Raw genomic sequence first — 16,141 nt, forward strand, 5'->3', positions numbered from 1 at the left:
TATCGAATAGAGATCCCTTTTCATTTCACATAATAAGTCCCATGTGTTGAATTTACCCAAGTCATTAGCCCCCACGTGGATAACTATCACTTGGGGTTGAGGCCAGACAGAAGACAAATAAGCTAGGTGGTCTTTTAAATTGCGCCACCGCATACCTCTAACACCTGACCATAAAATTAAAAATAAATCAGGATCAAGCCCCAGGTTAGCAGAGTATGATCTGGATCCGGAGTGCTTGTAAGCCCAGAACACGTAGGAGTGACCTATGACCCAAGCGATATTCCTGGATAAATCTGAAAGAGAATCATAAAGTTAGAAGACTGGGACGAACATATAACTTATATCTATTGCTGCCCCACCTGCCCACTTTTTTAACCTTACTCTCTGAAAAACCTATAGAATCAGCTGTGGTGGCAGCGCCAATTCGGAAAGAATGGGAAGAAAATTGGTACCCAGATAAATTCAAGCGCTTCAAACAGGAGGCCAAAACAGCTGAGAACTGGTACCTAGTTAGAGAGGACAAGTCTTCATGAATAAAAAAGGAATCGTTACTCAATGGTCTGACCAAAAGATAATTACGAACATGAAACACGGGACAGATAGCCTCATTAGGAGAACTGGATAAAGAAAACCACTGGCCAACCTGAGAGGACTTTGATCTGGACAAAAACAGACGGACAGAACCGACGTCAAACTGAACATGAGAAAAACGGAGAAATGAAAAAGCGTTTCTATTTGCTGCAGTAAACTCACCTAACCGAAGGGCTCCAAAGAATGCTATAGAGAAAGCAGCCTTAAAAAGCAAAGATTCGAAATTGGATGAGCAGACATCTTGAAGGATCTGAAGAAGATCGATCAAAATGGGGATAGATATGGGACGCCTATTATCTAAAGAGGGCCTAGACTTTTTGAGGCCCTTCAAAACCTGGGTGACCTGAAAGAAAGAGGTAAGAGCAGGAAGGCCTGCAAACTTAAGGAAAAAAGAAACTCCAGCCAATATTTTACCTATGGAAGCCGGGGACAGATTAGACTGAATGAGAAAGGACAAAAAAGACAAAGCCACGTAAGAAGACACATCTAGTGGATCCAAACCCAATGGTTGACAGAAAGAGCACCATTTGTGCCATGAAAGCCTATAATCCCTCCAGGTGTTTTCCGCTACTGAAGCCTTGAGATTCCGGAATATTATTCCCAAATTAAGCCCCAGAGGAAGTCTGGGCAAGGGGTGCCATGTTGATCCGCTGATGGCGCCAACTCTCGGAATCTCTTGAACTGTGAACGAGATAAAGAATCTGCTATGTTATTTTCTTTACCTGCAATATGCTCAGCTCTCAACCATATATTACAGTTCATACAATGAAGTACAAGGAAACGCAATAACCTCAGAACGGGATCAGACTTAGAGGACATAGAGTATTGATGGCAAAAAAGACACCTTTATTATCCGTATGAACTAAGATTCTACGATTCCTAAAGATGTCTTCCCACACAACCACCGACACAATCACTGGAAAGAGCTCCAACAGAACTAGATTTTGAAGTATCTCCTTCTGGAGCCAATCAGGGTGCCAGGACTGGGCGCACCAGCGCCCATCCAAGAAAGCCCCGAACCCAGCAGAGCCAGCTGCATCGGTGAAGAATTCCAACTGAGAACTATTAATAAAGTCCATTTGCCAGGCCGAGGAACCATTAAACTCATTTAAAAAAGCATCCCAAATTCTTAGATCATCCTTGATGCTTTTTGAAATTCGGAAATGAGCGTAAGGGTTCACCATACCTTTTATGGCTAACGAGAACCTGCGCGAAAATACCCTCGCCATAGGGATGACTCTGGCTGCAAAAGCAAAAAGACCCAGCAAAGATTGTGCCTCCTTTAAGCACACCTTCTTACTGACAAGAAAGGTTGCAATCATAGACTTCATTTTATGTATCTTCTGTTGTGGCAATCTGAATTCCATTCGTTCGGAGTCAACCGTGATCCCCAAAAATTCAATAACTGTCGTGGGAAAAACTGTTTTCTCCTGGGCCAGAGGCACGCCAAAGTCATGACAAACGTCAAAGAAAACCTGTAAAGCTTCCATACACACTGATGACCCCCGGGGACCTAAAAACAAGAAGTCATCTAGATAATGTAGGATAAGGCCTTGAGGGATAACGACTGACACGACCCAATGTAAGAAGGAGGAAAAAGCCTCGAAATAAAAGCATGACATAGAAAACCCCATTGGCATGCATTTATCAAAATAATATTTATTCAAAAATTGAAAACCCAAAGAATTGAAGCCTTGTGGATGCACGGGAAGAAGGCGGAAAGCCGACTTAATATCAGCCTTTGCTAGCACAGCCCCTTGCCCTGCTTGCCTCAAAAGACACAAAGCCTCATCAAATGAGGCGTAGCAGACTGGAGCCTCCACAGAGGCAACTTCGTCATTGAGTGACGAATGCGGTGGGTAAGATAGGTGGTGGATCAGTCTGAACGCACCCAGCTCTTTCTTGGGTACGATGCCCAAAGGGGACAACCGGAAATTAGAGAATGGCGGGTCATTAAAGGGGCCAGCCACCCTACCCTCAGACAATTCTTTGCAAATTTTCTCAAGCACTAAGTTAGAGTGCATGGATACCGATAGTAAATTTTTAACTGGTGTACACCCTGAACCAGTAAAGGATGGCACTAAGAAACCATTGGCAAAACCTTCAGTTAGCAGAGCCGCCATCCTGTGGTCTGGATAGCGCTCGAGCCATGGGCGCATTCTTGCCAGGCTCACCGGAGTCGGGGCCTTTCCCATGTGTGTCCTTGGGTCCTGAATGAGAGGAACTAGCGGCAGCTTTACGAAAACATCTGCTCGCCGCGTGAGTACCGCCACAATAAGAACACTCATGTTTGTATCTACAATTCAATAAGAATTTACATTGACCCTCATTGAATGCAAAGCATACACCCTTCCTGACTGGACTCTGACCATTTGAAGCGGGGCGAGGGGTGAACTGGGGCCTAGGTGGCAGCATAAGGTTTAACCATAAACCAACGTCCTTAGCCCCCCAATGCAGCGATGGGTGCACAGCTAGTTTTTGATGGAAATTCTCGTCATATGAGAACCATGCGGAGCCGCCAAAGTGGCGAAAGGCCTCCGCAATAATATCCAGGTGTTGGAATAAACCTGAGCACTTCCCCGGGAAGCGTTCTCCCATAACTGCTGAATAGATACAGAACGCTTGCAGCCAGTTTTGAAATGTCTTAGGAACCGCTCTCCTCCTATCTTCCTCTGTTCTTTCGCTGGACTGCCTGTCAGATTTAGCCAAAAACTCCTTAGAAGCAGGGAGAAGTGATAATATATCGAGATATTCACCCCTCCAAATTTTTTCTTTGACTGACTTAGACAGATGAAAACCCAGCGGGGATAAACTGCAAGGGAGGGGTTCCTTAAAGGAAGACTCGCTGACCATAGCAGCCGAGGATCTGAGGGGTAAAGTATTATTAACAGCAGGACACCTCACACTCGATCTGACAGTAACATCCTTATTTAGCAGAGAGGGATGACCAGCCTCATGCCACACCACACCAACCTCCTCCATATCAATAGCATTATCGCTATTTCCAGCACCAGTCTCCTGTGCACTCTGACTTACTGTGCATGCCTGAGTACTCAGACTCTCACCTGGTTGCACATACATATTTACATTTTGTGAGGTAAAATCCGCATCATGTATACCTTTGAACTGCTGCACAATGACAGACAAAGATTCAATTAGACTAGAAAATGCAGATAACTGGTTAACATTACTGAAAACAACTTCAGGTAAAACATGCTCACCCAAGTCCCCAGGAGGGGGGGAAGAGGCAGCGCTGCTCCCTTGCTGGCAAGAAGCACCTCTTGTTGCAGCTCCCTCAGCTTGAGGAGCTAAATTATTGGTCTTACATTTCTTTTTTCTTCCAGGCTGTTTCCTGGGGGCGCCCACGCTCATCTCTGGTACTGCAGCTGGGCTGACAGATAAAACAGAGCCACTCTCCTCAGACAGGCAACGCTTCAGCCACTCTTCACCTCCCCTGCTCTCCGCCTTCTCTAGGAGTCTACATAAGAGCTCCTCACGGCTGTCCTGCACAGCGCGCTTCATCCTGAGAGAGAGGGAGAGGCGGGCGATGCTGCTTGTCAGGAGATGTGACTGAGCAAATCGCCTCAGCCTCTCCCTTATATAGGCTCGTCCAGTGCGGGTTTTACCTCACGCGAACGGACCTATCAGAGAAGGGGGCTGCCGCAGCTGACCAATCAGAGGCTGTTACTACCCCAGAGCGCGGCAGCCCACTTCTCCCTCTGCTCTATCCCATGCAGGCTCAGCATACTGCCGTAGCCTCACATTCTGTTGACAAAAATATGTGTGCTGCGGTCCTTAAGTGGCTAAGGTTTATTGAGGGAGTGTTATGTTTTAAGGTGAAGGTTGAGGTTTAGGTTTGGAGTGGTTAAGCATTAAGGGGTCACTTTAGGGGTTATATTCGGGTTAGGGTGAAGGTTACACTTTAGGTTTCAGGCTTATAATACTAATTGTATAAGCAGGGAATACATTTTACCGTGGTGTGGTTAAGAGGAAAATTTTAGGAAAAGGTTAAAAGTTCAGATAGGAAAAGGCTAAGTGTTTTTTGTAGAGTGAATTTGTTGGATAAGTCTTAGGAGAGCGGCAGGTTTTAACCTAGTTATTGGTGGCTAAAGCATCTCACTGAAAACACCATTTAAAGCAAATGCATCAAAATTATAATATATCTCTGTATATTTTTTTGATAATCCAGCAGCATGAGTGTGCAATCCTAAAATGAAGATAATTGCTAAGCTTTGGGTTTTTCTTTGTTTCTTCTCTTGCAGTGAAGGTTTTTGGAGCTGTTAAATTAGACGGATCATAATATATGTATGGGGACATTATTTTGTATAAAACAGTTCGATTTTTATGGTATTGTGTAGGACATGTGTAGGAAATGTGTATGACTATAGGGCATATTTAATTTTTAGAGCAATATGTTTAAAGTTTCTAAAAAGGCAACATTACTTTTTTTCATTTTTGTAGATGCATGAATCAAAAATACTTCTCTTATTTAAACCCACCATTGCACAAATAAAACATTTAAAGAAACTGCAGGTGCAAGACCAGAACTGTTGAATTAACAATAGAGAACAATTTCAAAAGATTTATCAAATTGTCAGATACAAATAAGTAAAATCATATTTGATTATACCAGTTACTTCTTTTCACTGATACCTCAGAGAAGGAAAAATGAGCCAATACAACACATTAGGTTTACATTTACAGCATTTTATTCTTTACAACCTTTATAAGGAAACACTGGGTGTCAGAGTGTGTTATTGAAGTAACAGAGTTCAGAGTAAAATGACTAAATGAACAAAAACACATTTCTTTTAACAGGAAGAACCTTATGTGATGTTCAAAAAATCTGATAAACCACTTTATGGAAAGGAGAGATTTGAAGGCTATTGCATTGACTTACTTCAGAAATTATCTGAAATTCTTGGATTCAAATATGAAATTCGGTTAGTGGAAGATGGCAAATATGGAGTTAAGGAGGATACCACTCAACAATGGAATGGAATGGTCCGTGAGCTAATGGATCATGTAAGTTTAATATTATCAACATTGCATTTTTTGCTCACAATTTCCTTTTGAACTAATCAGTAAAAAATACCAATATGAATTACCTTTGGAATTACTGTCACAAATCTTGATAACAGCAAACAAATGTAACCACTTGATCTCTGGAAGTTTTTATCTTTTTCATGACCAGGGCATTTTTCGCTTTTCAGCACTGTGCTATAGTACAAATACCCCCCAAATGATCACTTTTTTAAAAGTAGACAGTCCATGCTATTTAGTAAGAGGCATGGCAAGTTTTTTCAAGTTGTATTTTTTTCACAATTTTTTTATACATACTGTCGCCAATGCAAAACAGTGTCATCATATGACTGGTGTGGCAGTGAACAGGGATACTGACTGTTGACAGTATTTGAAAAATATATTATATATATAATATATATATATATATATATATATATATATATATATATATATATATATATATATATATATATATATATATATATATATATATATATATATATATATATTTTTTTTTTTAGATATATCTATATATCTATAGATGTATCTATAAATAAAAAACAATAATAATTTTTCCAGATTTATTTTCTTTCTTTTTTTTTACCTAGTCACTGCAACCATTACTAATCCTTTAACCACTTAAGGAATGCCTAACGCCGATATACGTCGGCAGAATGGCATGGCTGGGCACAAACACGTAACTGTACGTCCTCTTTAAGTGCCCAGCCGTGCCCAGTCGCGCGCCTGCTACCCGGTCCGAAGCTCAGTGACCGTGGGACCCGTGGACCCGATTGCCGCTGGAGTCCTGCGATCGGTCACAGGAGCTGAAGAACGGGGAGAGGTGTGTGTAAACACACCTACCCCGTTCTTCACAGTGGCGCTGTCATTGATTCTAAGACGCTAAAATTAACTGAAGTGGTGAAACCGTGTACAACAAGAGTGTATTTCCTGAACCAATTAAGTAAATACACATATACGAGTGAAACACAAAATACAGGTCAAAATAGCATAAATCACACAATAGTCCCAGTGTATATGCTGTGAAGACACACGTGCAGCACACCCCCTATGGAAGGAGAGTCAATTCGTAGTAATGACTTGCAAATAGTATTGCTGTGTGGGATGAACCCTCTGCCCTTCTTGTGACTGCCACAGACACAGGTGTCAGATCTTCAGAGCAGCACAGCTCATAAAAGACAGGGAAAGAAAACAAACCCTCATGGTGCAATACTGCTAAAAAACAGAAATGGGACATAGACTGCGGTTTGTACAAATGCGCTCTCACGAATCCCCGGAAAAAGGAAATCCAATAACACTCCTGCTGCCGCTCAGGTTGATGGTCTCCTCATATGGATAGAAACTCTGTCGTTCCCGTCATGTGGCTTCTCCCCCACACGTTACATCACTAGACACGTGACTTAGTCATGAGTAACTGCAGGACAGAGCCCAGCTGATCTTATTTATAGGGATGTCCATAATGATGGAAGACACAGCGCAGGGAGCTACTCATCTGGGACTATTGTGTGATTTATGCTATTTTGACCTGTATTTTGTGTTTCACTCATATATGTGTATTTACCTAATTGGTTCAGGTAATACACTCTTGTTGTACACGGTTTCACTACTTCAGTTAATTTTAGCGCATATTTATTCGTATTATTCACTTTTTTGGTTTGGTTCACCTTTGTTGTATGCAGCAATTATTATTTAGTTATTTTTGTTGTATCCTATATTTAATTATTTAGTAGCGCTATAGTACTATTTTCCTTATTGATTCTAAGACTCTGTTTGGCAGAAACACCCAAACGGGTGGGGTCTGAGAGGAGTTTTTCAGCTGTAAAAACGAATTTTCTAAACATTCCAAAAAATTTACATAAATGCTAAAAACCATGGTTTACCAGTGTTTTTTTTATGTTTTTGATCCCATTGAAAAAAAAACCCACTAAAGCGGAAAAAAAACTCACTGCAAAGCTACTGCCATTTTTATAATGTTATTATAATGTCCGGTGTGCATAAGGCCCTACTGTTAAAACTATCAAATCCATTTTTTTCATCTGTAAACACTGAAGAGAAAAAAAAGATTTAACCACTTTAGCCCATATTGCTGGTCAATAACCGGGCACTGCGTCGCTTTAACTAACAATTGCGCGGCCGTGCAACGTGGGTCCCAAACAAAATTGGCGTCCTTTTTTTCCCACAAATAGAGCTTTCTTTTGGTGGTATTTGATCACCTCTGCGGTTTTTATTTTTGCGCTATAAACAAAAATAGAGCGGCAATTTTGAAAATAAATGAATATTTTTTACTTTTTGCTGTGATAAATATCGCCAAAAATATATAAAAAAAATATTTTTTTCCTCGGTTTAGGCCGATACGTATTCTTCTACATATTTTTCATAAAAAAAATCGCAATAAGCGTTTATTGATTGGTTTGCGCAAAAGTTATAGCGTCTACAAAATAGGGGATCGTTTTATGGCATTTTTATTAATATTTTTTTTACTAGTAATGGTGGCGATCAGTAAATTTTATCGGTACTGCGACCTAATGGCGGACACTTCAGACAACTTTGACAAATTTTTGGGACTATTGGCCGAAATGCGAGATGACGTATAGCTATGTGATCTCGCGCAGCCGAGCCGACCTGTCGCTGTATATCTGCGGCGGCTGGTCGGCTAGTGATTAATACATCTGCCTTTCCCTGTCATGTATGACCAACTTTCTGTGTTCATCTGTTATGGGACCTATCTGTTTCTTTATAACTTTTTATGATTGATGTATTTAAAAAAAATGTTTAGATTTGTTTTACTTGCTGTAGCAATGCATTTCTCACATTCCATTGTATCCTCCTTGATTGGTCCCTTGTGTTTCTTGTTGCATTCTTTGTAAATCTGGAATGTTGAGGGTGTCCTCTCTACTTTTTTGGTAAATTGTACAATCAGAATGTTTAGTGCATGGCCAGCCTTGGACACTATGGGGTTGATTTACTAAAGGCAAATAGACTGTGCACTTTGCCAAGTGCAGTTGCACTTTGCAAGAGAAGTTGCTCTAGAGCTTAATAAATGAGCAGAAGCTCAGCTGAATTTCATTATCCAATCATGTGCAAGCAAAAATGCATTTTTTTTTATTTTCCTTGCACGTGATTGGGTACTTTTTGCACAGTAAAGCTTTACCTCAGGGGGGCGTGTCCGGACGTACAGCAAGGAGGACGTGTGGATGCTGAGCTCCACACAGGCAGACTGCATCCACTGCCATCCCAGCCCCTATCTTGGACTTTTGGATCCATTTTTCTATCACCCACGCTGGGCCCACTCCTGCCTTCTTCTCGGCCGACTTCTGGACGGATTGTCCCTCTCTGAGGCCGGGGGTGAGACCCGCTCCGCTCCACGCCGCCGCCGCCATCTTGCGGCCTGTACCTCCGGAGCGCTTCGTTCTTGCCTCCGGTGATTTGGTCACCGGATCCCCGCTATCTGCCTCACCGCTGCACCCCCGGAGGATGTGACATCTCCACCCTGCTGTGGGTGAAATTCCGGAGGGTCCTCCCGTGGATTGCGGTGCTCCGCGGCGCTCCGCGGCGTCTACTTGCGGCCTACGGACCGGACCACTTCCATCTCCTGGGCCACAGTGAGTACCGGATCCCCGGCCCACCAGCCAGCTCTGAGGTTCCGATCATTGCACAGGGGAGAAGCCCTGATTCTTGAAGCTCTATTGGCCGGATCCACATTTCAGGAAAGTCCGCGGCTTCGGCCTACTGCTGGAAGCTGGCAGCCATCTTGCTAATCCAGGTACATCCAACCCCTCCTATTGCTACAAACAATTGATTCTCATTACCTGGCACCTTTTCACACATTGCTCTCATAGCCTGGCCAGATCCATTTATATGCTAACGTTTGATACATGTGCAGCGAACTAACTCCTACCCCTCTGGCTATGTAGTCTGCCATTAAAGAGTCCACAGGGATTCATCTGCACACCGAGACCCTCGTGATGCGTTCTTAACCACCTATAGCTTCGGGGGTAAGCCTTTTCTCTTCTTGCCATTTCATTGACGTCCCATGGGCAAAGTTGGCCAGCAGCAGCGATATTATAAACCTCTGTTTGGATACTCTAAGGGATCAAGCATGGAACGTTTTGTCACTAGGCCACAACTTGCGGCCTCCAGTCATACCGCAGATCCCTTTGCCACAATGGATCCATCCCTGGATTCGGAGCTTGCTAACAATTCCCAGCCATCCCCCTCCCAGGGCTCGGACCCTGGTCCCCTGCTTCCACACGAAGTCCTCACCCCAGACATCCTAGATGCCAAGCTTGATGCCAAATTGCAATTATTGCTCCGACAGATTACAAATAATGTTTCGGCTGAGGTGAGCAAGCTAGCTTCAGAACTTAGAGGAGAGATTAATCAAATTGGAGAACGTACAGACACCCTTGAAAACAAATTTGATGAGATGATCAACTATGTAAAAGCCATAGAGGAGGAAAACCTCAACCTCCGCCTTTCTGTCTCCCAACTACAACTGCAACAGGAGGACCTGGAGAACAGGGAAAGACGGCAGAACCTGCGCTTCAGGGGTATCCCGGAAACGGTGAGTGACTCTGAATTACGTGCTTACCTCCTGGGTCTTTTCAATGTTTCAGCCCCCACTGTGGTGGACATAGACTGGCGCCTAGATAGGGCTCACCGTTCTCTGGGCCCTAAGCCTCCGGCTGGAGCCAGACCTAGAGATGTCATAGTGAAGTTCCACTTTTTTGAAAGCAAAGAGGCGTTGACCCTGGCAACGCGCAACAAGTCCCAACTTACATATAAGGGGGCTAAACTGCAAATCTTCAGCGACTTATCCCCTATTACCCTTGCTAAGCGTAGATCACTGCGCCCAATCACATCCCACCTTCAACACCACAAGGTTCCTTACTATTGGGGATTCCCCTTTCGCCTTGTTGTATCCAAAGATGGAGTTCAACATACCCCTGCGTGAGCTACAGGAAGGAGAAGCGTTTCTGAAAAGTCTGGGTCTGCCTCCTCTTCCGGAAGACGACTTGAATCCTCCCTTCGCTTCAGTACGTCCTCTACCCAACACTCCTAACCGCATCTGGACCCCCGTAAGGGGAAGATCAAAGAAACATCTCTCCACTCCACAACGTCCACGTTTCTCCAATCAACCCCCTTGAACTCTCCTTATCCCCCCCTTTTGTCTTTTTTTTTTCTTTGCCCTTTCTGGTTTTTTCCCTTGTGGATCCATACCCTGGTGCTCCATGTATCCTACATTTTGGCTTCTTCGTCTTATGAGAATCTCTTTTTCTGGCCAATTTTATATTTTTTTTTTTCAAGATATTGTATCCACCCTGTTCCTGGTTCGGGGTGGATCTTTTTCCCAGCCCATGGGATAAGTTCTAAGCTCTAACTTTTGTTTCTTTTTTTTTTATATACTCATGTTGTCAGTCATCCATGTACATGTGCTGATTTTTTTTTCTACCCCTTCATTAGTTATGGATCTCGGACTACTTCACGCTTTTTGGTAGCTACCAAGTTCATAAGATGTGCAGATGACCCTTCCCTGTCTCCTCACCCGGAGTCTCCTGATGGAAGTCCGTTCACGTCCCTGCTTGACCCCGGGCTTTGCCCAGGGCCTCCTGAGTGTTGTTTACAACTCAGGTTTTCAAAGTTTAGAATTTTTTCTCTTTTTTTTGGTCGTTTTTTCTTTCATATTTTTTTTATTTTTATTATTTGTATTTTCTGTGTCCACATATGTAGATCAACTCTGTAGGTTGAAGTTACATGGTCTTTGTTTTATAGTCTCACTGAATTTCCTAAACAGGAAACACTTATTACTTTGCAGGTTCCGAGGTGACGTTTTTTTTTTTCTTAGAAATGTTTATGTGTATCGCAACGCCTTTATTAGGCTCATGCCCTTTATTTTGTACTTATATCTGTTTTCAATATATTTTACACCAGCCTGTCTATCTAGCCTACATTCATGGCCTTAAGGATTTTGTCATATAATGTGAAAGGTTTAGGTTCTGTCCACAAGCGCTGGATGGCCCTGAAGGACTTCAGGGCCTCTGGCGCAGATGTTATAATGATCCAGGAGACCCACTTCCGTAAGGGAGGTTCGTTTAAATTTGCTTCCAGATTTTTCCCCACCTCTTTCCTTGCCTCAGACTCAACGGGGAGGGCGGGTGTGGCTGTCCTGGTGAAAAGATCATGCCCTATTAAGGTGAAAAGCTCGTATGCAGATCCTCACGGAAGATTCCTCATTTTGGATTGTGAGTTTCTGACTACATCGTTCACCCTGGTCAATCTCTATGCCCCCAACACTGGCCAGATAGCCTTCCTTAACAAACTTTTTGATTCCCCCCAATATCGTGCACAGCCATTTATGATTGTAGGTGGGGACTTCAATTTGGTTATGTCCCCCACTAGAGATAGACAAACTCTTCTCAATGTCTCTCCATCCAAAAGACTCACGTCCCAGACCAACGCTTTTCGCAGGTGTGTTAGATCTCACCAACTTTTTGACTCATGGAGGATCAAGCACCCACTTTCTAAACAGTTTACCTTCTACTCTCCAGCCCATAAAATGTATTCTCGTTTAGACCACTTTCTTATATCGGCCCCGACTATCCCCTATGTGGTCGAGTCGGATATTTCACCCATCACATGGTCTGATCACGCCCCCATTGTGTTGGATCTCATGCTTTCCCAGGCCCACGCTAAGACTTGTCACTGGCGTCTTAATGATCATTTATTGCAATCTGAGGTTTCTCGTTCAATTTTAGCCAAGGGCTTGGGGGAATTTTTCCAGCTCAATGTGGGGTCAGTTTCTGATTTTTCGACACTATGGGAGGCGCACAAGGCCGTATTTCGTGGCATATGCATAGCTGAAAGCTCTCGGCTTAAAAAAGATCGCAATGGACATCTTCAGTCCTTGACATCTGCTCTGGTTCTCGCAGAGCGGAGGCTGTTGTGCGCACCCACGGTGGCGAAATTACGTAGAGTCACAAACAGAAATTTACGAGTTCTCCAACAAACCACACAGAATGTTAGTCAACAAACTACATCCACGCCCATTCCATTCCTTTCCTGACTTTCTCCTCAGGCTAGATGGATCTAGGACGCACTGCCCCCGCGAGATGACAGACACTTTTGGCAAATTCTACAGTAAATTGTACAACTGTCTGACCCCAGAGAATCAATTTACTTTTACCCAAGATAAGTTTGAGTCCTTTTTCTCTGACATTAAACTTCCAAAGTTGGCTTCAGCAGACCTAGCCGGATTGAATGCGGCGATATCAGCTGAGGAACTTTTGGCTATAATTAAAGATCTTCCCCTACATAAATCCCCTGGCCCTGATGGTTTATCTTATTTCTACTATAAAACCTTTATAGATATCTTATCCCCCCATATGCAGACCCTCTACAGCTCTTTGTTTACAGGCACTCCCCCGCATTCTCACTTTTCCCACTCTTACATTTCAGTTATCCCGAAGCCTGGTAAGGACCCCTCCATTCCAGATAACTATAGACCCATAGCTCTTTTAAATTCAGATTATAAGATATTTACCAAGATTCTCGCTTCCAGATTGTCTAGGCTCATTTCCAAACTAATACATAGGGATCAGGTGGGATTTGTCCCCGGTAGACATGCGGGGGACAACACCCGTCGTACCGTGGATCTGATTGATCTTCTGGACAGGACCTCCCGCACGGCACTAGTTTTAAGTTTAGATGCTCAAAAGGCCTTTGATAGGTTGAGCTGGCCATATATGTTTGCCACTCTTAAATTGTACGGTTTTAAGGGCCCTTTTCTGAAGGCTTTAGAGGCCTTGTATTCAACAGTCACGGCCCAAGTGCGGATGTCGTCCTTCCTGTCGTCTCGTTTTCCCATGACAAATGGGACTCGGCAGGGGTGCCCCCTATCTCCATTGCTTTTCATTTTATGTTTGGAGCCCCTTGCTGAGTCCATTAGATCTCATCCAGACATTCGTGGGGTGGTGATGCGACAGGGGGAATATAAATTGTCGCTTTTTGCGGACGACATCCTGCTTACTATTACCAACCCACTGATCTCTCTCCCATCTCTACATAAATTACTATCTTCCTTTGGTGCCATTTCCGGTTATAAGGTTAACACTTCCAAAACTGAAGCGCTCCCCATACATATCCCGCCCACATTACTGTCTCAACTTAAGGGATCATATCCCTACAGGTGGTGTACTGAGTCCCTTAAATACCTGGGAATTCTCTTGACTCCCTCCTATTCATCTCTTTATTCTGTCAATTACCCCTCCTTAGTTTTAGACATTAATAAATCTTTGATGACCTGGACGAAATACCCTCTCTCCCTTCTTGGCAGGATTAACGTTCTAAAGATGTCCGTCTTACCCAGATTGCTTTACCACTTTGAAACGCTACCGGTCGCTATACCCTCTTCCCAGCTGAAAGTGCTTCGGCGTAGTTTTCTAAGGTTCATATGGGGCGGCGGGGCTCATCGCATAGCGAGCTCGGTGGTATTTGCTCCCACGTGTAGGGGTGGTTTGGGAGCTCCGGATATTGTAAAATATTATCATGCCTCGCACTTGAGAGCGGTTGTTTCCTGGTCCTCGCTACACGCTCCGAATCAATGGGCCGCTATTGAAAAGGGGGTGCTGTATCCGATCCACCCTTGCTCGTTGATTTGGGGCGCCCCTCTCCCCCTAGACCCTATTTTTAAACGACAATGCACGGCTCCAATGGCTTTTACTTTAGCCATTTGGCATAGGTGTCTCAAAAGCCACTCCCTTGCCTCACCCTGTCCTCCATTGGCGAATGTTTTGTTTAATCCAGATATACCTGATAGCATCTCATTAGGTAGGATATCTCCGTGGCTCAGTGCACCACTATTTCAACTTCGAAGTCTGGTCCATCCTGTCACACGGAGATTGTATAGCTTTGATGTTCTACGTAAAAAATTCAACATACCCAATCACCTCTTTTATTTTTACCTGCAGGTTAGGCATTTTTTTCAATCCAAATCTTCCACCCTGACCCTTGATAAACCAACGGCTTTTGAGTACTTATGTGCCCAGGGCCCTCACCAATTGCACCTAATATCCTCTATCCACCGTATCCTCCATGAGTCAATTCCTCTTTCTGAAACCACACATCTTTATATGAGAAAGTGGTCACACATATTGGGTAAGCCTATCACGGTCCAATCCTGGGATAAGATTTGGTCCTCTACCTTTAAATCCTCTAAATGTGTGATCCATCGGGAAACGTCCATTAAAATTCTCATGTTTTGGTATAAAACCCCTGATATCATACACACTTATGTTCCCTCAGTTCTGCCGCATTGTTGGCGTTGTGGTAATGATATTGGCACTTTGTTTCATATTTTTTGGAACTGTTCCCGAGTTCAACCCTTTTGGCGAGAGGTGAGACAGCTGGCTCAGGAGGTGATAGAAGTGTCCCTTCCGTTTGATCCATTACACTTTCTTTTGGGCCTCCCATTCCCAGGTCTGACCAAAGGTGCTAACCGCTTGGCCGCCTATATTTTATTGGCCGCCAGGAGGCTCATACCAGTGTGTTGGTTGTCTGATGCCCCGCCTCCATGGCCTAGATTTCTCCACCTGGTTGCTGAAATCCGGAGGATGGAGTACTTGACAGCCTATGTCAACGATTCCATACCACAATTTGATAAAATCTGGGAACCCTGGGATCTCTCGAGATATGGGATCCCGGTGTCGTTGCCCTCGCCCTAGTGTATGTATTATGTTTGCTCTACCACTATTTGCCTAAGAGTTGTTTGTTTTATATGATCTTGTTAAGTCATGCAGACCTCTCCTGTGTTCTGCGTCCTTGGACACTATGTATATGTTTTATACTTCCATGTTATTTCTTTGTACAATCTCGATATTGTCATTGTGTTGATTCTTTCAATACTTTGTATCTTATAATATTGTAAGGTCTTACTTGTTTTTTTTTTGTTTTCTATAACTCAATAAAAAAAAAATACAATTTTGAAAAAAAAAGCTTTACCTCATTTATTAAGCTCTGGCGCAACTGCACTTGCAGAGCGCAACTGCACTTTACAAAGTGCATAGTATTTTTGTCTTTAGTAAATTAACCCCAATTTATTCAGTTATTCAGTCCCAGATTTTTACTGCTTAGGTGAATTCTGTAAATTCCTGTGAGTAAAATACTACTACATTTCCTATAATACCAGGCAGGCATTTACTGTAAGTGTTAATTCAAGCTAATGAAGTAATGAATTTGAAAACAATTTCTAATATTGATTTCAATAAAGATATGTGGCAATGGCCATAAAAAAATAGATATCGGGTAGTTGGGATAGTGTAGAAACCTGAAGTTTGGATGTAAATTATTTTGTAAAATTTACTATGGGCTATTAATAATGAAAATTAACTTTCTGTTCATAAAACATGTGTGTATGTGCAAAACAAATCATGTGTGAGCGTATCACGCTTTACAAGTGTTACATTTAAGCATTCAAATTTAACATCAGGGCTGAACATTAGGTTTGGGTTGA

General features: G+C 43.1%; 1 protein-coding gene across 2 annotated transcripts in view; it reads left to right on the forward strand.

Moving 5' to 3' along the window:
* Nucleotides 1-16,141, forward strand: part of GRIK2 (glutamate ionotropic receptor kainate type subunit 2) — an 843,393-nt gene that overhangs the window by 555,703 nt on the left and 271,549 nt on the right. For both annotated transcript variants that reach the window (XM_040350159.1, XM_040350160.1), the window contains exon 11: nucleotides 5,410-5,616. In XM_040350159.1, the coding sequence (XP_040206093.1) occupies nucleotides 5,410-5,616 (207 nt within the window). The remainder of the gene's footprint in view (nucleotides 1-5,409; nucleotides 5,617-16,141) is intronic.

The sequence above is a fragment of the Rana temporaria genome, chromosome 4, assembly GCF_905171775.1.
Source record: "Rana temporaria chromosome 4, aRanTem1.1, whole genome shotgun sequence".
Lineage (NCBI taxonomy): Eukaryota > Metazoa > Chordata > Amphibia > Anura > Ranidae > Rana > Rana temporaria.